Source organism: Solanum pennellii, chromosome 1 (assembly GCF_001406875.1).
Source record: "Solanum pennellii chromosome 1, SPENNV200".
NCBI classification, from domain to species: domain Eukaryota; kingdom Viridiplantae; phylum Streptophyta; class Magnoliopsida; order Solanales; family Solanaceae; genus Solanum; species Solanum pennellii.
Genome location: NC_028637.1, coordinates 79,472,450 through 79,498,492, shown reverse-complemented (window position 1 = coordinate 79,498,492; position 26,043 = coordinate 79,472,450). Strand labels below are relative to the sequence as shown.

The window sequence follows — 26,043 nt, the reverse complement described above, 5'->3', positions numbered from 1 at the left end:
AAAAAATGGTACAATTATATTTTTTGAGTATAAACTTATCCTTATTCTTTTATTTTAAACTGCCTTATCTATTGAGTTTGAATGGAATTGAAATTATATGTTTGACTATTCTGCCACACTATTTGTATCTTTTAAAAAAATATTAAAAATTAATTGACTATTAAAAATACTGCAAAACTTCAACTGCTTTGTTATAAACAATTTGTATTATAGTGAATGTCTAATTATGTTGAGTCCTTATAGGATATGGTTAGGAAACCTACTTGGGGATCAAGTAAGGTTTTCCCTATAAATAAAGAGTTTTCCTTCATTGTAAATAAGATTTGTGAAAGATCAATGAATCATGAATATACTTCAAGATGAATAAGAAATCTTCTCTTCTTCCTACTTTATTCGTTTTCTGATTTCATATAGTTTCATAACACGTTATCAGCACGATTATTCTATTCTTAAAATAATGTGATAGAAGACGAGAAAAGTGCAAAAGAGATCTTGCATTATGCAAAAAGGTTGCAATAAGGTTCTTATATCTTCAAGGTATGATTTATCTTTACGTTATAATTATTTATGTGACAGATCTGGAGTAAGTATTTAAAGAGACTTGTCGACTTTTTATACGTTTAATTTTAACCGATTGGGAAGAGAATTTCTTAATTTATTTTAATAATTAAATAAGCACAATTTAGTGAATGGTATGTTTTCAACCTTTATATAAGATATGTGATCTATTAAGCTATATCTATTAACTACTAATGTTAATTATAATGAATCAATAATTTCAATTTTTTGTGTAATTATAATGTACATGATGATGTTAATGTTCATCAAAAGTGATAAAATTACAATTATTTTGAAGGCTTGAGGTTGAGTCTCATTGTAGGTAAGACGATGGATTTACGTCCAATCGCACCAGAAGGGTAAGACATTGGGTTAAAGTCCTGATGCACCATGATGAGAAGATATTGGGTTCATGTTCCATCTATTTATGGTCTAAGACACTTATATATGGATAAGACCTTGAATTTGAGTCTTAATGCACCATATTGATGATAATAAATGACTAAAGAAAAACTAATGTGTTTTTGATGAGAAGTCATGAAATTTACTGAACTTGCTCCATTACTGAAGTGACTGTGGTAGTAGTGCATGATATGTCTAAAAGAAGACAATTGATGAAATGATGCACATGAATATGGAATGAGGTACTAAGTTATCAAAATTTGATGTACTTAGATAATTGTGTTCTATTCATGAAGAATGAGAGCTTTTGACAAATGGTAAAAATACAGATCCATTCTTTAAAGTGAATGAGGTGTAAGCCATCATGATAGGCGTGGAAAAGATCGCCAATCTTTGATTGTAGATGTGGTATCACCAAAATTGTCATACTTTATATTTTGACTTATATTGGATAGTATTTAGTGCAATTGAGGCACATTATATGGTAAATAAAAAGTTTACTAATTCCAATACTTTTTTAGTTTGACACAATTGTCTGGGACATTGTTAGTCTATAATGTTTAGACGAACTATGGAAAATTAAGATGAACATCCATGGAAAAAACTAAAAATTCTTTTAAATGGTGAATTTTCTTGTATTACTTGTTAGCAAGACAAGCTAATTGTGAGACCATCATAAACGAAAGTTGAGATTGAATTCTCTGCGTTCTAGGAACGTATACAGATATTTGTGGACCTAGTCATTCACCTAGTGGATTGTTTAGATATTTAATGGTCCTAATAAATGTTTCTTCTATATATATGGTCTCATGTGTGCCTATTATTATCTCGCAACTTGATGTTTGCAAAAATGTTGGCACAAATAATATGTTTATACGCACAATTTTCTTCATATTAGTTCATTCAATTATGGAATCACGACTCACCTAAAGGGTAAAGTAATTGAGAAGAAATAAATCTAAAAATTACTCTTGGAGTAATAAAATTGAAATTTACTCATATAATAGTAAATCAGAAATTTACTAAAGCAAAAGGCACATGGCGTAGTAAACTTGGAGTTTAACGAGTACTACTAATTTTATTTATTGGCATGAATAATTTGGTCATCCCAAAGATGTGCATACTGAGTAATTGACATACATTGAAAAACTACAAGATTCTTCAAGAATTCTTTACGTTGATTGTTCTCGTGATAAAGTTGATTGGATCAACTAAAGTTGGGACTAAATCCCTAAATTCTGAAAAGTATAAAAGGTGAATATGGCCCGTTTATCTATCATATGATATGATAAAAAGATGCATTAATAAGATAATCACATGTGCGTTTGTTGTCAACTTGCAGTTTGACATTTGCAAAATTGTTTGGGCAAAAATAATTGAGATAAGAGCACAATTTCAGAATATGTAATCAAGACAATTTATCTTTGATAATATTAATAAATACTCAAGATGTTGTGATATTAAATGTCCGAGATAGTGAAATCATTGCTTGTGAAAATAAAGCTCCATGTGTTGATCTGAAATATGATACCGCATACAAAAGTAATTATATGCATCAAACAAACAAATTATGATCAGATTTTCTTTCTGTTGATTTATGATCAGGGACCAAATATTTTTTATCTGATTATTTTGGTATGTAGTATATAATCAATGAATATACAATGATGCACAAAGATAGATTCTTCAAAAGATTGAGATATATGTTAGTTTGTCTAACATAAGGGGGATATTAGAAGCTAACACAAGAGTTGTAAATACATCTATTAAATGTCCTTTAAGGATAAAGTCTATGACATGCATGAAGCATGATAGACTAATCAATTCTAAATAAAATAATCCTTGAAAAAGGGGAGGATCAAAGAATCAAAATGATCATAATAAGGAGACAATGTGCTCTTGAAGAGCCTACGACATAACACTTTATGAAACCTCATGAGAGGGGTAGCTACCTAAAAATAATGAAGTGATGAGATCTCAATAAGTTTTGTCGTATTGTGAATCGATATAAAATGATATATCGTTAACGATATCTTTGATACAATAGCGCAATATTGTAAAAGATTATGAGGATATGAATTCTACATCTATTAAAGCATACTTGTGTAGAAATAATTATCAAGTGAAAAGTGGAATGGTGCATCTTGGTAAGCGTAAAGGTTACTTGACTTGCAATCTAGGCACTAGAAGATGTCATACATCTAATATTGAATGTTGTCACTTAACAAAATTGAGATGAAAATATCCGATGAGTTCAAAATCTAAAGCATATACAAGTTTTTGGAAAACTTATTTATCGTCCTCATAAGGATTAAATTGATTCAAAATGCATAGAGCATATACAAGTATTATTATGCAAGTTGACGACTAGAATTAAAACTCTTGAAGAATTTCAAAAGGCAATAGATTATTTGTTTAAAAAAGTAGAAGTAAGGAACTTGCAAAAATCTTTGATCCTGAAGGAAAGATTCATAAAGCAAGATAGAAGAAAGCATATTTCATCAAGATTTTTCTACACTCATGAGCTCCCAAGAATGATGATATCAACATGCAACATGTTTGTTCAAGTAATACTACAATTGATTTATCCACCAAGTCTCTACCAACTACAACTTTCAAGAAGATGATGCTCAAGATTGGAAAACGAAGATCCAAGTCTCTTGATGTTTTCATGAGGGGGAGTTAATACGTGATGTACTTTTTTTTCCTCACAAAGTTTTGTCCCATTGAATTTTCCTCGTAAGTTTTTAATGAGGCATATAATCTACCGACATTCAAGGGGGGTGTTATAAACAGTTTGTATTATAGTGAATATTTAATTATGTTGAGTCCTTATAGGATATGGTCAGGAATCCTACTTGGGGATCAAGTAAGGTTTTCCCTACAAATAAAGAGTTCTCTTTCATTGTAAATAAGATTTGTGAAAGATCAATGAATCATAAATATACTTCAAGATGAATAAGAAATCTTTTCTCTTCTTCCTACTTTATTCGTCTTCTAATTTCATATAGTTTCATAACATGCTTTATATTTTGATTTTAAAAACAGAAAAACTTCAAGTTTTACTAAAAATTGGATTTTAAAACTTAGATCTGTTTTTTTTTATAAAAAAAATGTTGACAGTTTTCGGTAACTTGATGACATTGGTTTGCCTTTAGTTCATTTTTTAATTTACAATATTTAATTAATTATAATATTTAGTTATTAATTATAATTATTCAATTTTTTTAAAAAAAAACTGTAATATTTAAAAAATTATGAAGTTGAGACGTACATAATGCAAATGCTGACATGTTAAAACTTGTTCTAATTAATTATTTTTTAAAATGTTAAAAATAGTAATCCAATTAACTAAGAAAATGACACGTGTTTATTTAAAACTAACTTTAGATTTTTACGAATTGCTATGTACAATTAATTGTTAATTACTTTTTAAAAGAAAAAAAATGTGAGATTAATTGTGACGCTGACATGTACACTATCACCTCTCTTATTATTATTATTAGGGAAAAGGGTCTGATATACCCCTCAACTTTATCATTTAGAGCTGATATACCCCTTGTTATGAAAGTGGCTCATATATACCCCTACTTGTAAACAAATGGCTCACATATACCCTTTTCCTCTAACGGGAAAAAATAATAATTTTAATCTAAATTTTTATTATTTTTTTCCAAAAAATATAATCCCATATGAGTAAATTTAATCCTCGTCAAACATATTTTTTTGACTTTTTTTTGTTTCAATGACTAATTTATAATTATTATTTTGATAATCAAATTTATTTATGTTTCACTAATATTCTTGTAAAACTTATTGTAGATGACCAAATTTTTTCTTCGAATATGAAATTAAATTACAATACACACAAAAAGAAATAGTTAATTTTTTCTCTCTTTAAACGAAGGAATGAAAGAAAAAACAAAATAAGAATAAGAAACTCAAATAGTTTTAATAAAAGAAGTCAAAAAATAATTTATGTATGAAAAAATTAAAATATACCTTGAACTTTGATAGAAGAATCATATATACCCCTAAATAATTTTTTTAAAAAAATTAGAAGTAATAAATGTAAATTTTAAAATAATTTATTAACTTCCGTTAAATGAAGGGTATATGTGAGTCATTTTGTAATGGCAGGGGTTTATGTGAGCCGTTTGTATAACGGTAAGGGCATATATGAGCCACTTTTATAACGAGGGGGATATCAGCTCCAAATGACAAAGTTGAGGGGTATATCAGACCCTTTTCCCTTATTATTATTATTATTATTATTATTATTATTATTATTATTATTATTATTATTATATGCATATATATAGATTTTTAATTAAAATATCATAAATTCAAACTCGAAACAAACTTACATATTCATATTCTTTTTATTTCTATTATTATCATGGTATGTGTGGGGTGGGGAGTAGTAGAAAAGATTATTTTCATTCTTTATATTTTGAATTTTAGGTACACACAAAAGGAAAATATAATATACGTACATAGTTGCTTCATTAAATAATCTTATATTGAAATAATTATTTTTTTATGAATGTTGGCATTATTTTATTCCCTTTTTTTCTCTTTTGTTTTTCAAAAGTTGAAAAAAGTAAAATTTAAAATGATGGATACGATTCGAAAAGAAAAATAGTGGAAGAGAGAGAAGGAGGGGGGGGGAGGGGGAGAGTGTAGAGAGTAGAGGACTAATTCTTCTTTACTTTTAATTTGCTAGAGACCCAAAATCAAGTCAATCATATGAGCTCATCTAAAAAAAAAAGTTAAAATCAATAAGATCGAAAATACTCTCAAACTATGAGAGTTAGTACAATATTGTTCTCCATTTATCTTATAAGTGTGGACAGTTAGAAATAAGGGTTTTTTTTTAGTCAAAAGGTTGATGTTAAGAGTATTTCGGGGTCGAAAGGTTGATGAATGATAGTTTTATACCAATTCAAATAGTTTAAGAGCATTTTAGGCCCTTCTCCGTATATGATATGCCAAAGTTTTTGGTGGAAATTGGATAAAGACAAATTTGTTTATATATGCGTAAAATTTTAAATTCCCTTAAGATAAGAAAAATACATATTCATATCCTAAATGTGACATTTTTTGGATTTTCTTTTTAATCCAAGATTCTCAGCTGTGTCACTATCTATATTCAGTCCTTTTCCCTCCTACTTCTGCAAAAGAGATTGTTTCTACATATTTCTCACTAATCACACATAAGTCAAAAAGATGACATAATCACAATAAGTAAAATGTAAAATACATTAGGAGAGGTGATTAAGGATCACTTACACTGTGTAGTGATCCTACTCATCCATCTAGACTAATATCTAATTAGTTTAGTAAATAATAAAGAATTAATGGTAAAAATATATCTAAATTATCAAGTTTTATGGGATATTCATAACCCCAACAATATTCATTGTTCCATCAATTAATTAACTATCATTCTCTTTGTATTATAAGACGTCTCAAAGTTGAAGTGTCCTGCTTGCGACTGTTGTAAATTAAGCAATACATTGAGTGTGTTTTAATATAAATGAAGTGATAGAGTTTAGATTGATAAATAGAAGAATAGATAGTTGAGATATGAAACTAGTAAAGAGGTAATAACTTATGTGTGTTTTTGAACATTAACTCGATAGGTAATTGTCTAGTCTAATTCCCGAGTTGTGAACCAATGGCTAGGCAATTACTTGTCAATTTAGTCATCTTGTCACTATAACCAGACATTGGAGTAATGATACCTTCAAAGGCATCTTGACAATCAGAGATATCAGTAATTGCAGCACTGAGCATGGAGTTCATACGTCCACTATCATGAGTACGCAGAGCCTCTAAAGCTTCTTCATAATTGTACAACACAGTATCCCAACTATCGAGGCAAGTTTTGAGCAGTTTCTTAGTTCTAGGTGGAGTAATAGGGGATTCTGAAGCTCTTTTAAACGCTGCAAATCCCAATTTGGCAAACGCATCGCTCTGTTTCATGGCCACTTGGAGAACATTTTGTACGTTGATGATACCTCCGCGCATAAATGGGGCAACAGTTGTGGTGCAAACGTCAGGGTAGTCAGTGTTGTCACATATCTTCTTTATAATATTATTAGTCTCAGCATTCCCACCATCGTCTTTTTGTGTATTGGTGGGAATAATAGTAGATGGGAAGCCAGAAATTTTATCAAGAGGGATGATAGACGGAAATTGTGATTGTGATTGTGCATTTTCATTTTCATATCCAGGAGGGTATGAAGAATGACTTGTTGGTGGATTTGCATTTTGTTTTGAAGTTGGTTGCATGTTTGGTGCATTATTTGGGAATGAGTATATATTATCATTATTAATAGATTGGGCTAAAGTGAGGGTGAATAGAAAGAAGAAAGAAAGGAATAAATATTCCATGTTTTATTTTATTCAAAGGTTTATGAACCAAATTGTAAAAGGGAGGAATGAATAGAAAGGAAAAGAAAGAGTAGGATGAACAATTAGTTAAGGGAGAGAGGAGAGTTAGAATTACCATAGAAAATTTGTTGACATGAATGAAAATAGGAGAACCTTTAAATTGTTAACAAATTAATGGAACTAGTGGTATATCTATATTGTCGGAACTCTCTACGTAATCTTATCGTATATCTTAGTTTATTTTTGGCTAATATCCACGGATAATGTAAGATATTTTTTACACGATCAAGTAATTTAAAGCTATCGTAAATAAACACTTTACTTTTTCAATATTTAAGTTTTTAATAAAATAAGTTATTGTAGAAAGTAACTTAGACGGTACAATCTATATTTATTATTCAACCTAAATTATGAACTTGTTTACCAAAAATACAAGGATTTCATTTTCTTGGTTTCTCATTCATGCATATTTTATTTCATCAACGTCACTCAAGTAATGAACAACATATATACACCGTTGAAATAATCCAAGCTATATTACACGTGGAAACTTTTATATATTTAAGTTTTTTTTATTAAAAAGAAAAAATTAGAGATGTTTTTCTTTTTTTTTGCTTAATCTTTTGTTATCAACTCTACCTAACAAAAGTGAAGGGTATATCACATCCTTTTCCGATCACATAATTATTATATTACGTAATTGCTATCCTAAGGATTATACTAATTCCAATTATCAAATGAATTTTCAAACAAAACGGAAGAACATGTTAACATATGAAAATGCAACCTATTGCAGCAGCAGTAAGCATTGGACAGTTGAATCTAGCAAGCACTTAATGATGAAGCCTGATTGAAGGAGTTCGAAAAAAGTTTATTTACTGCAGCAATCCATAGTGACAGGAATTACAGAGGTTCAACATGATGTTACACAATACACACATCAACATGTTCAATGTTCACGATAAGATAGAAGTTTAATCCGACACCAAGCTTAGAAAACAGAAGCGACTAATTTAACATAAAAGCCTTCAGCTTTGCCAGTTAAGGAGTTCCGCACATTGTAAAATTAGTCTTCTGCATTCTTCACAACAGTAACAGGGCAGGTAGCATTATTCACCACATAGTTGCTTACACTGCCCATAATAACCCTGTAAAGATACAAAAGGAGGAAGAACTATAAGTTAGACTATTCCCTTTATTTCGAGCAGACGTAGTAATGCAAATTGCTAAATGATTATGAGATTTTTGCTGAAATTTCACTTGAGTAATATCTGCAGACAGATTCAAAGTTCACTCATGCTACGTAAATACACATCGAATCTAGTAGCTTTGTCAAGGAATAAATGCAACCAAAGCTTCAGTTCTCCGCAATAGTTGCAAAAGAAAAGGCAGTTGATATACAACAGGATATTCAATTGCAAAAGGAATTCTAGAAAAAGATCAGACCTCTTGATCTTTCCAAGCCCTCTGTTCCCTATGACCAGACAGCTCAAGGGAGTTTTGTCGATTGCTTCACATAACTTCTCTCGAGCATCTCCCCAGAAAATTTTCATGACTACTGTAATCTGCTAATAAGGAGTAATCTTGTAAGAATGCTTGATCTAGTATGCTTCCTGAGAAAAACTGGATCTCATAAAAGAAGAAAAAATATCACCTCCATCTGCCTAGCGGCAAGGGTTATCATTTGCAATGTTTCAGGGTCAGGGTTAACCCCATACCTCTTCATTGTGTGGCCATCACATATCTCTGATAACGGTATTAAAGCTGCAACAAAAAAATGAATCTCAAAAGATGTATCAGAAGATGGAATCTCACTAATCAAATATCACATATTTTACCAGTAACACAAGCCCAAGGTGACATGCTTTCACTACTACAATTCTTACAAAGCTACTATAACTCTTGCACCTAGACACATCAAAAAAGTTATTCGTAAATAAAGATGGGTGCAAGCATGAATTAGATGATTTTGAATATGCAATGTTCTACCCAGTAAAAGATTTAACACTTTGGGTGTGTTCCAATTTTCACATGTTTGGTTGGTCAAATTCCTAAGAACTCATTTCTCTAGGAAAATAAGTTCCTCATATTCACTCTACCTCATTGCACTTATCCCCCTACCCACCTCACATAGTGTTTGTCTAGATCATATACGTACAAATGATTTTAGGATAATACTTTGCATACTGAACACCAAAAAAGAAAAAAATGAAAGTAAGAAATTCATTACTTTTCCTAGAGAAATGCATTTTCCTTCATACTGAACACACCCTTTAAGGTATATTAATATAAGTAACTGTTAAGACTTCACATCTATACATTCTCCTAATGCAATCTAGTTTCCTATCCCCTCTTACAACCAAGAAGAAATTCCCAAAATAAACACTTGTAATGTCTCTATATGACACGGATTGGGTTCTCTATGAAACTCAAAAAAACATGAGCTGCATCTTCAATCCTGATGATGAAACTCTACGTATGTATTTAAAAGTCTGTTCTTTAATGAACATAAAAAACTCCCCATACGTAGACGTCTACTTAACCCTTTCCATTCACCAGAGTTCGTATGTCTATGAACATGTAACCAACAAGGGCAAAACAAACAGATATATTTCTAGGTACTTCACCATAGAGAATTGAACCTTATCTGAACTTTTAAAGCACTATGATGTAGAAGTAGAAGCTACAAAAAGCTGCCACTCAAATAGATTAAGAATATAGCAGGACACAACAAAGATTGTAATCTACTCATAGGCGGAACTAGAAGCTCATATACAGGTTCCCCGAACCAGTAGCTTCTGCTCAAACAGTGTATCTAGATTAAGAAATTCATTAAATATTAAATTTAGAACTCAATTATTAGCAATCAAAGTAGTCATTCTAGAAGCCATAGAGTTGAAATTGTAACTCTGCCTCTTTATCTACTTATGTATATTCATTCAGGTTGATGATATCGAATAGAAAAGTGGCTCATACGATATGACCTAGATGATTAATTCCTATTTCAGCTAACTGCTCGCAATCCTCCTAATTTACCTAGACAGGTATACTTTGCAAAGCCCACATAGAACAAGTTTAGATGACCAATATAACAAAAAATACATATATGGATTCCTATTTGATTAGATAAATGTAGAGATGATGGCATACGAGAACCAGTGGCCTCCCAGAGCTGCATCTCTCCTTCTTCATAGTGTCCTTCAGGACGAACAGTAACGAGAATAAGATGATCCCCTTTACGAAGAATATTATCAATGGCCCATTTGAGAGCTTTGTTGCTGCAAGCTGAGAAATCGACTGCGACCCCAACAAATCTACCACCTCCTTCCATACCTACAACTCCAAGATTTTTGCTTGGTTAAACAGTTTTTTGGAAAACCAATATAGTGATAGAGAGAGCAATTGGGTTCAAAATGGAATTTTTTTGATGAAGAAGAAGGAAAAGTAGTGCGATGTTGATCTGTCACTGTATTTGCTACCACATGTAAAGCCAAAATGCTGTTGTTAGGACCCACTTTTATGGCTCATCAAATTTCCACGCGTCTCTTTTTTCTTTATATTCGTATTATATAAAGTTCAACTAAATTTAAATATAATCGACAAATTTTATTAAATATATTTTTGAAAGGCAATTTTATACTTAAAAAAAAACTCCAACTCCAGAGGGTAAAGTATTTTTTTTAACACAACTTCGTAGAAATAGGAAATGCTAATTCAGTTACTGCTGCCTTTGCTAACATTGAACATTAATTTTCCAAAATTTATCATTCCAAATCTTCTACTTTTGTTTTTTTAATGTAAAACAGAGATTTTTAGTTGATTTATCATATGAGATTTATTGATTTTTAATTTTTTTTTTCTTGCGTTCGATATTTTTACTAAACAGATTTATTGTTTATTTTTTTATATACATAGATTATTAGTTAATTATATACGATTAAACATATGTACATGCATACTTATTATGTCATTGGTTAATTTTTAATTTAATCAATTGGTTTAGATTAGTTTTCATCAATCTTCAAAGAAAAAAAAATCAACTTATGATAACATAAACTAACAAATTTAAGTTTAGAGCTTGTCTGAATTGACTTGTTACAAGTGTTTTAAATTAAAATAATTTTTAATTACTTTTACAGTGTTTAGATAAAAATAAAAAATACTTATAAGTAATAATTGTTAAACTTAATATATCACAAATAATCATATTTAATGGTTAACTTATAAACCATAAATTACCAGGCAACTGACAAAGAGAAAGAGTCCATGTTGAATTTGGAAGTCAAATATAAATATATTATTGTCTTGCAAGAGATTTAAATCTAAACTTACCTAATTTGATTTATTTGAAGATGACTAAAAATATAAATTAAATTCTTCAAATATTGTTGTCGGTTGCAATTTGTCAAAGTAGGCGTGATAGAAAGTGACCAGAATATGTGTATAAGAAATTTCGAAGACTAATACATATTTATAACAGCTTGACTTAGACAATTCATAACAGAAGAAATAAAAAAAAAAGTCAAATTGGTACAGATTTTTCTACTGTAAAATACTAGTAGATGACTTATATGTAACTGCGCATACGCCCGAAAGCGTTAGAAAATTGTTTTTATAAATATTATTATCTTATTTGTTGGATCGGATTGAATTTACTATTCCCTCCGTTCGGAATTCTTTGTCATGTTGCGCTTATCAAAAGTCAATTTAACTAATTTTCAAAGGTAAATTAGATCACATTAGATATTTTAAACAAAAAAAATAGATATCCTAAAACTATATGAAAATTATTATAAATTACAATTTTTTGCATATTAATATGATGAAAAAATACATCTTAAAATATTAGTCAAAGTTTTTATAATTTGACTCTAAAAATAGAAACCATAACAAACAATAACGGACAGAGGGAGTATTATTTTATATATCATTTGATTTACGACAATTTACCATTAAGTATAAAAAATTAGACTTACATAACAGATATTAATTTTTATTGGAAGAATTATATAATATAACAAATATAGGTTATGTATTTATGGTACATAATTATAGTTATAAAAACAACGCCATTCGCAATTATATTATCAAGTCTATAGCAAATACACCCACATACGTATAATAAATACAGTATAAATTCTATTCTCTTCCGAATTTCTCTTCTTTTTTCTGTAAATCAGTTCAACACGTATAGTTCCTTCCCAAATAAAATCTCATTTTAATGTGAATCTCCAATAAATTTTGAATCTTATACAATCAGATAAATTCTATTTAGTAGTTTTGAATTCGTATTTTTTGAGTTAATATCATATTTTCTTAGTTTTAGTTTGTAATATTTGTGTTAATCTCATCTTTTTTTTCATATTTGGGTCATTCAATTTGTTACAGTTAGGGTTAGCCAAAAGGACTTCTTAACTGTCAAAGTTTTGTGAAAGACCAAAAAAGATATTTAACGTTCAATTTTTTATTATCATCAGTTTTTTTTATCCGGGTGTATATATAAATTATGTATTTCTATTTAAATGTATGTATTAAACATAGTACAAATGAAAAACAATATGGTCGGATGTATACATAATCACAGCTTGTATTTGTATTCAAGTGATTGACCAACAAAATATTTGTATTCAATACGTGTTGTATTCAAAGGCACATCCTTTGCTATTCACATATAATACCTCATTGTATTCAGTTATAACTGTAACCACCATATGTATTTATTTATATTTGTATTCATTTTAAGCAACAATTGTGTTCAAATTGACCACAATTGTATTTGTATTTTGTAAGTAACCATTGTACTTGTAATAAACTGGCCATATTCTATTCATGTTGAAATACATGCAGAAAGATACATTTCATGTCAATAGTGAGCAATTGGGGTGCCTTGGACTTTGAAGAATTTCGATGATATTTGGGTCATTGACTAGATCAAAACACTTTGTACTAGTTCGGAATACCTATAATTTTGAGAGGCTAGTTATAATCTACATCTGGAAGATTGTTCATTTGCATGGTGTTAGGTTATTAACATTTTAATATTAATATTTAACATATTAAATTGCTTTATTTTGGAGTTATAAGAATGAACTTTGGAATGGATGACTTCTACATCATCCATTAGCATTGGTTATCCATCAATGTATTTCATTCTTAATTCCTCCATTACTCTTTGTAACCTATGTAACCTATGTAACTCCCATTGTAACCTATGTAACCTATGTAACTCCCGTTGTAACCTATGTAACCTATGTAACTCCTATTGTAACTTATGTAACCTATGTAACTCTCATTGTAACCTATGAAACTCTTAAGGCCATTATCTTCACTATTTACTACCTCCATTATCTTCCTATTCATTGCTAGGAAGACTTCTTGTAGTATAAATAGTGGTAGTCTTCATTTGGTTTTGGAGATACACAAAACACAAGAGAAAACAAAGAGTGAAAGAGTTAGTCTAAAAGAGAGTTCTTATTAGTTGAAGGGAGGTGTTCTTTTTTGTGGAGCTTTGGACTCAACTCTTGTCCAGAGTTGTTGAGTTATACTTTGTGAAGGCTGTTGTATCCTGGAGGGGACAAGTCAAAGAGGACTACTGCTGGACCGGTGAAAACATTTGCTGCAGTGGGCTTGAATCTCCTTAAAGAGAGCGAGATATCCGCGCCTCAGCCTGAAGAGATTACTTTCTTCATTTTATTTTCAATTGTAATCTTGCAATTTTATTATCTTGTAAGTTTTTTCACTAACAAATTTAAGGAGATTCAAAGATGGCTACAATTGAAAAAATCGCGGATGTCAAGATGGGAGATCTTAACAAGCCATTTCGGTTCAATGGTAAACATTTCAAGAGATGGAAGGGTTAAGTACTTTTCTACTTAAGTCTTCCCAATGNCTCTTTGTAACCTATGTAACCTATGTAACTCCCATTGTAACCTATGTAACCTATGTAACTCCCGTTGTAACCTATGTAACCTATGTAACTCCTATTGTAACTTATGTAACCTATGTAACTCTCATTGTAACCTATGAAACTCTTAAGGCCATTATCTTCACTATTTACTACCTCCATTATCTTCCTATTCATTGCTAGGAAGACTTCTTGTAGTATAAATAGTGGTAGTCTTCATTTGGTTTTGGAGATACACAAAACACAAGAGAAAACAAAGAGTGAAAGAGTTAGTCTAAAAGAGAGTTCTTATTAGTTGAAGGGAGGTGTTCTTTTTTGTGGAGCTTTGGACTCAACTCTTGTCCAGAGTTGTTGAGTTATACTTTGTGAAGGCTGTTGTATCCTGGAGGGGACAAGTCAAAGAGGACTACTGCTGGACCGGTGAAAACATTTGCTGCAGTGGGCTTGAATCTCCTTAAAGAGAGCGAGATATCCGCGCCTCAGCCTGAAGAGATTACTTTCTTCATTTTATTTTCAATTGTAATCTTGCAATTTTATTATCTTGTAAGTTTTTTCACTAACAATTTTTAAGGAGATTCAAGATGGCTACAATTGAAAAAACCGCGGATGTCAAGATGGGAGATCTTAACAAGCCATTTCGGTTCAATGGTAACCATTTCAAAAGATGGAAGGGTAAAGTACTTTTCTACTTAAGTCTTCTCAATGTTTCTTATGTATTAACTGAGAAGAATCCAAATAAAGAAGACATCACCACTATGAATGATGATGAAACTATTTCTCATCTAGAGAAAGTGGAAAAGTACGATGGTGATTCCTATAAGTGTCGGTATTATCTTCTTAATTGTCTATCTGATAATTTTTATGATTATTATGATAGAACTTACTCTAGTGCAAAGAAAATTTGGAAGGCATTGCAGAGTAAGTATGATACCGAAGAGGCTGGAGCGAAAAAATATGCAGCTAGTAGATTTTTTCGTTTCCAAATGGTGGACAACAAATCAGTGGTAGATCAAGCTCAAGACTTCATCATGATTGTTGGAGAGCTTAGGTCCGAAGAGGTTAAAATTGGAGATAACCTTATTGTTTGTGGCATAGTGGATAAACTTCCACCTTCTTGGAAGGAATTTCAAAAAACTATGCGCCACAAACAAAAGGAAACCTCTCTTGAAAGCTTGATAATGAAAAACCGCATGGAAGAAAAAGCAAGAGGCCAAGATGCACTTTTACAAACAGAAGAGAACAACATCACATAGAAGGTAAATTTAATTACTTCGAATAATGCTACTCCTGAAACTCACAAAAATACTTCTTTAAAGCCTAAGAAGAAAAAATTCAAGAAAAATAATGGTAGACCTCCCAAGAAAAATAATGGTGAAAATCACCAAGCACAAAATCAACAAGTTCAAGAAAAGGGACCATGCTTTGTTTGTGGCAAGAGTGGGCATATTGCTCGATTTTGCAGATTCCGGAAACGTGGTCCTAACCCTCAGGCAAACGTTACCGAAGAACCTTTTGTGGCGGTGATTACCGACATAAACATGGTTGAGAATGTTGATGGATGGTGGGCTGATTCTGGTGCAAACCGTCATGTCTGTTATGACAAAGACTGGTTTAAAAAATATACTCATTTTGAGGAGCCCAAAACCATCATGCTTGGTGATGCTCACACTACTCAAGTGCTTGGAAAGGGAGATGTTGAATTGTGTTTTACTTCTGGAAGGATATTAACATTGAAAGATGTACTTTATACTCCTTCTATGAGAAAAAATTTGATGTCTAGTTTTCTTCTTAATAAAGCAGGCTTTAAACAGATTATTGAATCTGATCAATATGTAATAGTGAAGAAAGGTATTTTTGTGGGGAAGGGGTATGCATGTGATGGGATGTTTAAGTTGAATGTTGAAATGAATAAAACTTCTACTTCTGTTTATATGCTTTCTTCTACTAATTTTTGGCATGCTCGTTTGTGTCATATTAATGATCGTTATGTTGGAATCATGAGTAGTTTAGGATTAATCCCAATGGTTAAAAAGAATTTTGAAAAGTGTGAGGCTTGTAGTAAAGCCAAGATCACTAAAAGGCCTCATTTTCAAGTTGAAAGAAAAACTGATTTGTTAGAATTAGTTCATACTGATATTTGTGAACTTGGTGGAATTCTAACTCGTGGAGGTAATAGATATTTTATCACTTTCATTGATGATTTTTCTAAGTTTACATATGTTTACTTGATGAAAAATAAAAGTGATGCTTTTGAAAATTTCAAAACTTATCTCAATGAGGTTGAAAATCAGTTTGGAAGAAAAATAAAAAGAATTAGAAGTGATAGAGGCCGTGAATATGAATCAAATGAGTTTAATTCTTTTGTTAGATCATTGGGAATAATTCATGAAACTACTCCTCCTTACTCTCCTTCGTCTAATGGAGTAGCAGAAAGGAAAAATAGAACTTTGGTTGAATTGACTAATGCCATGCTTATTGAGTCACATGCACCTTTAAATTTTTGGGGTGAAGCTATCTTAACTGCTTGTTATGTGTTGAATCGTGTGCCTCATAAAAAGTCTAAATTGACACCTTTTGAATTGTGGAAAGGTTACAAGCCAAGTTTGGGATATCTAAGAGTTTGGGGTTGTCTAGCCTTTGTGAGGCTAATGGATCCCAATATTACAAAGTTGGGTAAGAAAGTTACTACTTGTGCTTTTCTTGGTTATGCTTCAAATAGTACAACCTATATATTTTTTAATCTTGAAGATAATATTGTAATAGAATCTGGTGATGCTATTTTTCATGAAAATAAATTTCCTTTTGATACTAAAAATAGTGGGGGTCAAAGGATTGAACAAAATATTTTGTCACTACCTAGTTCTTCTACTTTAACTTTGAAAAATAAAGAAGTTGGTGATTTTGAGTTAAGAAGAAGTAAAAGAGCTAGAGTAGAAAAAGATTTTGGTCCTGATTTTTATGTGTTTAATGTTGAAAATGACCCTCTAACTTTGAAAGAAGCATTATCTTCACATGATTCTATTTTTTGGAAAGAGGCTGTAAATGATGAAATGGAATCTCTAATTTCTAATAAAACTTGGAAGTTAGTTGATTTACCACCGGGTTGTAAAACAATTGGTTGCAAATGGGTCTTAAGGAAAAAGTTGAAACCGGATGGTTCTATTGATAAATACAAGGCTAGGCTAGTTGCAAAAGGTTTTAAACAACTAGAAGGCCTAGAATTTTTTGATACTTTTTCTCCGGTAACAAGAATTACATCCATTAGACTTTTAGTTGCTATGGCTGCAATTTTTGATTTGCAAATTCATCAAATGGATGTAAAAACTGCTTTTCTAAATGGAGACCTAAATGAAGAAATTTATATGGACCAACCCGAGTGTTTTGTTGAAGCAGGCCAAGAAAGCAAAGTATGTAAACTTACTAAATCCCTATATGGCTTGAAACAGGCACCAAAGCAATGGCATGAAAAGTTTGATTCCTGCATGATTGAAAATGATTTTAAAACAAATGAGTGTGATAAGTGCATATATCATAAGTCTTGGAATAATTCTCATGTGATTATTTGCCTATATGTTGATGATTTGTTGATCTTTGGCTCTAACATGAATGTTATTGATGAAGCTAAAAATGTTCTTAGAAGCCATTTTGATATGAAAGATCTTGGTGAGGCAAATTTTATTCTTGGAATAAAAATAACAAGAACATGTGAGGGGATTTTCCTTGACCAGTCACATTATGTTGAGAAAATTTTGAAAAAATATAACTTTCATGATTGCAAGCATGTTGCTACTCCTTTTGATTCAAGTGTTCACTTATTTCCTGTTGAAAGTGAAAATGATGTAATAAATCAAAAGGAATATGCTAGTATAATCGGAAGTTTGAGATATGTGACTGATTGCACTAGGCCTGATATTGCATATGCAGTAGGAGTACTTGGCAGGTTTACAAGCAAGCCAGGTAATGAACATTGGCATGCTATAACAAGAGTTATGAGATATTTAATTGGAACGAAAAATTGTGGTTTGTTCTATAAAAAATATCCTGCTGTACTTGAAGGCTTTTGTGATGCGGATTGGAACACTTTGTCAGGTGATTCCTGTTCTACCACTGGTTATGTCTTTACTTTAGGTGGTGGTGCTGTTTGTTGGAGATCAAAAAAGCAAACTATAATTGCTAACTCTACCATGGAGGCTGAACTAATTGCTTTAGCTTCAGCTAGTGAGGAAGCGAATTGGTTAAGAGATTTATTGTTTCAAATTCCTTATTTTGAAAAACCAATTCCTCCTATTTTAATTCATTGTGATAGCACCGCTGCAATTGGTAGAGTTCAAAACCGTTATTACAACGGTAAATCCAAACCTATAAGGAGGAAACACAGTAATGTAAGATCGTATTTGACAAATGGTACCATTAATGTTGATTATGTCAAATCTTGTGATAATCTTGCAGATCCTCTTACGAAGGCCTTAACAAGAGAAAAGGTCTGGAGCACATCGAGGGGGATGGGATTGAAGCCTACAAATCCTTGAGTCATATATGAGGAAACCCAACCTGGGGACTAGAGATCCTATAACCAGGTTCAAAGGGAAAAACTAATCATATGATGACTTGTTGTGAAAAATGCACTATTTTTTTTCCCCTCCCTATGATGTGAGTGCATTATTTCCTGTAGTTTGTGAAGGTTGAGTTGATAAAACTCTTAATGAATATCTGTAGCCCGTATGGGTGGAGTGTTAATCTTACAGGAGCACTCTCGACAGATTTCACCTATGTGATGTGTGGAAGTAGGTCGCTTCCTATGAGAATGGGGCTTATTCTCAAATGCACTCATGAAACCGGGATAGCACATGGCCATAACGTGCTGGCTGTTAAAGCTCATGTCAACACCTTGATTATTATGTGTGAGCAGTGATATTTTATTTCCCTTAAGCAGTCATAGTTCAAGTCTGAGACCACTACGACTCTGGAGTAAAAGTTACTGTTTCACTAAGTGGAGGTTCAATGCAGAGCACACCTTCATTATGCATAGTAGTCTTCCTTCAACTGATATACTCTCTTATCTAAATATTAAAATGAGTGGGGGATTGTTAGGTTATTAGCATTTTAATATTAATATTTAACATATTAAATTGCTTTATTTTGGAGTTATAAGAATGAACATTGGAATGGATGACTTCTACATCATCCATTAGCATTGGTTATCCATCAATGTATTTCATTCTTAATTCCTCCATTACTCTTTGTAACCTATGTAACCTATGTAACTCCCATTGTAACCTATGTAACTCCCATTGTAACCTATGTAACTCCTATGGCCATTATCTTCACTATTTACTACCTCCATTATCTTCCTATTCATTGCTAGGAAGACTTCTTGTAGTATAAATAGTGGTGGTCTTCATTTGGTTTTGAACACAAAAAAAAACACAAGAGAATACAAAGAGTGAAAAAGTCAGTCTAAAAGAGAGTTCTTATTAGTTGAAGGGAGGTGTTCTTTTTTGTGGAGCTTTGGACTCAACTCTTGTCCAGAGTTGTTGAGTTATACTTTGTGAAGGCTGTTGTATCCTGGAGGGGACAAGTCAAAGAGGACTACTGCTGGACCGGTGAAAACATTTGCTGCAGTTCCTTAAAGAGAGCGAAATATCCGCGCCTCAGCCTGAAGAGATTAATTTCTTCATTTTATTTTCAATTGTAATCTTGCAATTTTGTTATCTTGTAAGTTTTTCACCAACACATGGTATGTCTATTTCCATAATTTAAAGGTCTAACATAATGCAAGTTAGCAGCGTAAAATGATTTCATGTTTTCAACTAGCCTTTTAGCTTCACAGCAACTAATCATCCTTTCTATACTGAAGAGGGTATCTCCAAAACGCATCTGTTTCTAAATACAACAAAAAATTTACATGATTTATACTGTTACAAAGCACTTTGTTTAGAGCATAACACCTCTTTGATTCAAGACTCGGGACCAACATAGAAGATAAATATGGAGGGTTATTTTTACCTCAGGCCGAACATGTATTTATTTTGTATGTCTTAAAATTTTTGCAATATATTTCTTTCAAATCCTAAATCTCATCGATGAAGCTGGCAGAAACTCTATCATCAGATGCAAGTAATGGTTCTAAGTTTATTCACACTTCATTGCGCGGGTGATCTCCCATGCAATTGTGTCATGATCTTGATCCATAAGTCCTTTAACCTTTTTCCTGCAGTTCACCAATGCAACTTTGAATGTTTCGTGCTCAAGGGATGATGGGTACATTATCTGCTCTTCCTGATATGTCAAATCCATGAAATAAAAAATAGTAAGAGGAGAAATTAGCACTTTTTCATGCTATCAAAAATCAAACAAAGTTCTCATCAAAGGTCAATCATTACTCGTTCTATAAAGAAATCTGCAGCAGACACTTTGTTCGTTGAAGAAACATGGACACAGTAATTCTTTTGAAGTGCCAAAGTAGGATAAAATTATGGAGACTACATATAGAATATTTAGTTGCCTGTCTATGGCACTCACAAATTGGAAAAAAAAAAAAATCAAAGTAGTTAAATTTCACCATTTACTTGAAATTTGTGGCAAGTGAAACAAATTTCTCATGAAAGAAATCAGCTGGTATATATATCGGAATAAATTCAGAATATTATAATCCAAATTCCAGTTTTCATGTCAGGTAGTTGGGTTTACCTCTGGTAGTTCGCAGAATTCATCAGGAGTTATTTGCAGCAACTCCACAGCAGTTTGACCAGTACACCAAGCAAAGAGTTTTCCACTCTCATCTGCAATAGTTATTTTTAAATGGAAATTCCTTGCTAAATCTGCATTGCATTTACGTTGACAGAAGTTGCACTTGAGGTCTTCACCGGAACCATCATCAAGAAAGTAACCACAAGATGTATGTGATAGTCGCGCAGTGACATGACAATGTTCAATTTGATCCAGCCAGACTCTACATACCTGGAATACAAACAACAACACAACCATAACTGAAAGTGCATATTCTCCAATCACTTCAGTGCTGCGTAAGTAGCATAATGACAACAGAATAGAGAATCAACGAGACTCTAATAAGTTGATAATATTCTCTGCATCTCTAGCATTTCAACTAACAGGTAACCAGAGGGGCTTAGTAGGAAAGACATTTTTACTTCAAAAGCACAATTCTTTAACTTCATTAAGCTCTTTAATATTTGAAAAGAAAAATACACAAGTGATTGTTGGGGTTCTTTGACTGAACTTCAACTCTAGGGGTGTAACAAGTCAAACCATAAAGTCAAATCGAACCGACGAACCAAATCAAACCGAAAAAAAAAATGATTTTTGCTTTGGTTTGGCGGTTGAAAAAAAACTGACCACTCTTGATTTTGTTTGGTATTAAAAGAAAAAAAGTCAAAGCGAACCCAAACCAAACCAACATAATATATATATATATATATATATATATATATATATATAAAATTTTCTTTTATTTATAGATTAAAGATATTATTTATAGTCTATTTTGTCGATATATTTTAGTTGGTTTATATTTTTCAATGTTTATGTACTTTATTTCAAATTTAGGCTTGTAAAATTTGTAAATATTTTATTTTGTATTAAGATCAGAAGTTACAATTATATTGTTATAGTTTTTCAAATTCGAAGTTAACAATTTACTTTGTAAACATTTCGTTCTGTATTCAGTTTGACTGTATCCTTTAATTTTATTAATTTAACATAATGAACGATTATATTTAAAAAAAAATACTTTGTACTCGAGTGAATTTTACCGTCTTTACGAAAATTTCTATTCATTTAACATTTATTAAGTTTAACTTATCACACAAGTAAGTGAAAATACATTTGATCTCTTTCTCAAACACCGAATAGTTGTAAATAAATAAATAAATCCGAAAGAACCGACTGAAACCGAAACAAAAAAAACGACTTTGCGTGGTTTGATTTGGTTTTTAAATTTAATAAACCAAAATAACTGATTTAGGTTTTTTAATGAAAAACCAAACCAACCGATGTATGTACACCCCCTATTCAACTCTATAAACAGAAATAAAGGCAAGAAGAAGAGAAGAAATATTTTCTGGTGGAAAGATGATTTTTAGTTGAACTGAAGTGGGTGTTCAAATACAGAGAAAATGCAATAACTAAGGCCTATATCTAAGCAACTATTTTGCACATAATTCTATGATAAACAAACTCTTAAAAATAGCAACTTAACTCCTAAAAAACAACAAACTTAAAATGTTGAAGATGACTAAAAAGCTGGAGAAAATCCAACAACTTCTAGTCACTGAGCAATTAATAACAATGATCAAGTAGCTGAACAGACCCTAATCATATGGAAAGTTGTTCAACTTTACATGTGATGCAGAAACTTTAACGCTAAAGCAAGAAGCAATACCTAAGTTGCTTGTTCTAAGACACAACTACAAAATAGTACTGTTAGATTGTCATGACGCTTGTCTGTTTTCTCCACATGCAATAATCATTGGAAGTCAACACTAGCATAAAAGCAATAAACCCAGATTTTATAAATCAGTGCTCATATAAAGTAAATACCCCCTTTGACATTTAGGGAGGCCAGAATCCTAGCCCTCCTTCACCAACAAAAATTATAGTTGACATGTGGACATATAACAGGTGGATCTTGAATTTTAGAAGACATTTCAATGATTGGGAGGTTCAAAGAGTGGTTGATTTATTCGGCAAACTTGATCAACTTCATGGGGTTCAAGCTGGTGAAGATCTTCTGTGGTGGCAGGGAAACTAAGGCATTTTAAGGTCAATGCTGCCTACAAAGTCATGAACCAGTGCAGCCACCAGAAAGCAAACTGGCCATGAAAGCAGATTTGGAGGATAAAAGTCCCCTGCAAGATATCACTTTTTGAATGGTTACTAGCAAAGAAGGCCACTTTAACAGTGGACAACTTGTTGAGCAGAGGTATGACATTGTGCTCAAGATGCTTCCTGTGTGTAAAGAAACAGCTGAGACAGTCAACAATCTGTTTCTGCATTGACCATACACAACTCATTTGTGGAGAATCACCTAAACCTTAAGGGGTCGTTTGGTTTGAATACAAGTTATGATGGGATAAGTTATGCTGAGATTATTTCTTATTGAGTGTTTTGTTTTTGTTAGAGTTGGTAAAAGTCCACACTGGTTCGGGAATAGAATGGTGGTTTCCTTATATGGACTTGGGCAATCCTCCCCTTAGAGCTTGCTTTTGGGGTTGAGCTAGACCCGGTGTCATATTTTTACATGGTATGGTATCAAAGTCAGGTTCATCTCGTTTGAACTCCTTGTCCACGCTCCAATTGTACCTGGGCGTAAAGGGGGTGTTACAGTGAGTAAAAGTCCACATTGGTTGGGGGATAGACCGGTGGTCTCCTTATATGGACTGTGAAAAGTGATATATAAAAAGGGTTTAAAGGAATAACTTTGTCATTTACCTATTTTCTCCTGGGATTACTGTACCACCAAGGGGGAAGGATAACTTATCCCGGTACTAATTATTTATCCCATGATAAGTTATCCAGGGACTTGCCAACCAAACAACAAATCAAAAGGCACTATAATTTAATCTCTGAACTATTTGGTATTGTCCTTCACACCAAACAACCCCTAAAGGAATAACATAGATAAAGGCTCTTAGCAGCTAGTAGGGAACATGTTCACATGCTAAGGATAGAGGTAGATGGAGAATTGATCAGTATCTGGTGGACAATCTGGAAAAAGAGGAATTCCAAATGTTTTACGAGCTTAGACAATGGTGTGCATAAGATCCAGTTGAACTTCATCGTACAGCTATGTTTTTGGTGTAATCAAATTCTCTAATGATATTGTGTCTATCATAGGTGTTTTAGATTTATAGCTTGAGAGGGAAGATACTAGAGCTCCATTGTAAATAGGTTTCTGTACTACCCAAGTGCTGCTTTGATCCCTGATATAATACAAAGCTATTAATATAAAAAAAACCTAGCCCTTTGCAAGGAGATCTTGAACATGAATGTCAATGTTTAAAGCAAGAGAACATACAAGAGTACCAGTAGGCTCGGCTGATAAATCAGAAAGGCAGGATAACTTGTGAAGACAAGATGAGTTAAGCAGCGCCGGTAAGCAGCTAATATTAATAAATGAAGCTCCAGCATCATTCTCAACCCACCGCAATGCTAGACTGTCAAAGTAGAAAGAGTAACACGGTAAGATGATCAAGCTGTTAAAACAGATGGCTAAGTTACTTTTTTCTCTATCTTTTCTTTATATAAAATCCATGGAAGATGAAGTTATATATATAAGTTAACATCTATGCAGATCACATATTATCAGAACATTCACCTTTTTCCTGTACCCACAGAACACGTCAAACCAGATATGTAGATAGTGTGCCCCAGTCCTAGCCTCCCCAGTGACCTGCAGGGGATATATTTCTGTGAATATGTTTTTCACAGTGATTGATCAAAGAGAATTTGTGTAACTTATTGGTTTGAAACATATGTTTTTTTCAAATTGATAGATCAAAGAGAATAGCATGTGACTTTAAGGTTTGAGAAAAATCTTCCTACCAGGACTGAGCAAAATGTAGTCTCGCCCAAACTGCACCAGTTACATCTTGAATCTTAACAGAAAGTACTGACTCTTGAGTACTTGTGATGTCAGAAACAATACCGTAGAGGCTTATTCCAGTCATCTTCTCCCGAAGATCAACAACAAATGACTGCAGACTTTAAAGATGTAAGATGTCAATAACAAATGCAACTGCATAAAAGTGAGCAATGGTGTACAACAAAAAGACCATCCAGATTATTTTATCACCAACAAACATGATTATAGACTATTCAAACTGTTCACTTTAGAGAATGCTTTGTAAGAACCAAGGTAAACATAACAGGTTCTAAAACTTCATTTACACTTCTGTGCAGTGCATCAAAAAGCATATAAAGCTCTATGTATAAGAAACAGACATCAATTGATTTTTTTGTGAAATCTAAATACGAACCGAAAAATAGCTTGCCATAAATAACAAATACACAGTCAAGTCAGAAGCAGTGGCATCACTCTCGAAGGATGTAAGAACCCTATATTGAAAATAGAAAGGCATGCAAACGAAACATTTATGGCGGAGGTGAATGAACTAGCATGTCAGTTAATATGTGCTTAAAAGTCAGCAACATCTTAAAAAGAGCCGCTCTTTTTTTGATTCTGAAATTCAGAGCTAAATGCAAGGAAGATATAAATTCCAAAAATCTATATTTCTATAGAATCTGATAACAGAATGTTAAGGAGCACAGGCTTACTCGGAAAGGATAATTACTGAAGTCAATAGAGCCTTGAGAATCGCAAGGCAAGAAAACCTGGGAGACTACAAGTCCCTGACTCGGATCCAAAGCTCTTGATAGTTTTGGTCCTTTGCTATGGTTCTGTGTCAGTGCTAGGGATACCTGAGAAGACCCTGATCTAAGTTTTCATGCAGTTACGAAAATTAACATCTCTTACATCAATTATTCAGGACTTACTTGCTCCTCATTCTGAACAAAGGGCACCAGATATAGCTGTGTTGCAGTACCATATTCAAGGTAACATTCTTGAGATGTTTCAACAGCACTATCTGTTGAACTCGAGATAAATGGTCTATCCAGGGCAAGTGTACTTCCCACACTGAATAGAACGAAGTTACAGCCAGGTACAAAAACAGGAAAAAAAAAAATAAAGCAAAAAAAATGATTAAAGGAACATATGGTATTCTACCTGAATAGATTTGCAAGCAGAACCTGCTCACCCC

The 26,043-nt window shown here is 32.3% G+C and overlaps 3 protein-coding genes across 4 annotated transcripts in view; all 3 read right to left on the bottom strand.

Annotated features, from left to right (window-relative positions):
- Positions 1–6,177: 6,177 nt before the first annotated feature.
- LOC107030744 (pectinesterase inhibitor 3-like) lies at positions 6,178–7,418 on the bottom strand. The gene has a single exon (XM_015232006.2). It carries the CDS (start codon positions 7,357–7,359, stop codon positions 6,619–6,621), a length of 741 nt encoding a protein of 246 aa, XP_015087492.1. The 5' UTR covers positions 7,360–7,418; the 3' UTR covers positions 6,178–6,618.
- Positions 7,419–8,209: 791 nt separating this feature from the next.
- LOC107016307 (universal stress protein PHOS32) lies at positions 8,210–10,843 on the bottom strand. The gene is made up of 4 exons (XM_015216829.1): positions 10,510–10,843; positions 9,014–9,123; positions 8,806–8,924; positions 8,210–8,507 (listed from the first exon to the last, which is right to left on the bottom strand). The coding sequence occupies exons 1-4, from the start codon at positions 10,688–10,690 to the stop codon at positions 8,426–8,428; spliced, it is 492 nt and encodes a 163-aa protein (XP_015072315.1). The 5' UTR covers positions 10,691–10,843; the 3' UTR covers positions 8,210–8,425.
- Positions 10,844–20,086: 9,243 nt separating this feature from the next.
- The window catches only part of LOC107008441, a 10,530-nt gene continuing 4,573 nt past the window's right edge, over positions 20,087–26,043 (bottom strand). The window contains exons 6-13 of one of the 2 annotated variants that reach the window (XM_015207480.2): positions 26,010–26,043; positions 25,778–25,919; positions 25,559–25,702; positions 24,827–24,978; positions 24,600–24,674; positions 24,300–24,438; positions 20,954–21,223; positions 20,087–20,542 (exon numbers count right to left, since the gene is read on the bottom strand). The exon at positions 26,010–26,043 is cut by the window's right edge and continues 107 nt beyond it. In XM_015207480.2, coding sequence (XP_015062966.1) covers positions 20,396–20,542; positions 20,954–21,223; positions 24,300–24,438; positions 24,600–24,674; positions 24,827–24,978; positions 25,559–25,702; positions 25,778–25,919; positions 26,010–26,043 — 1,103 coding nt within the window. In that variant the 3' untranslated portion in view covers positions 20,087–20,395. Of the gene's footprint in view, positions 20,543–20,953; positions 21,224–24,299; positions 24,439–24,599; positions 24,675–24,826; positions 24,979–25,558; positions 25,703–25,777; positions 25,920–26,009 lie in introns of those variants that run through there. The other variant, XM_027918217.1, reaches the window with a different exon arrangement.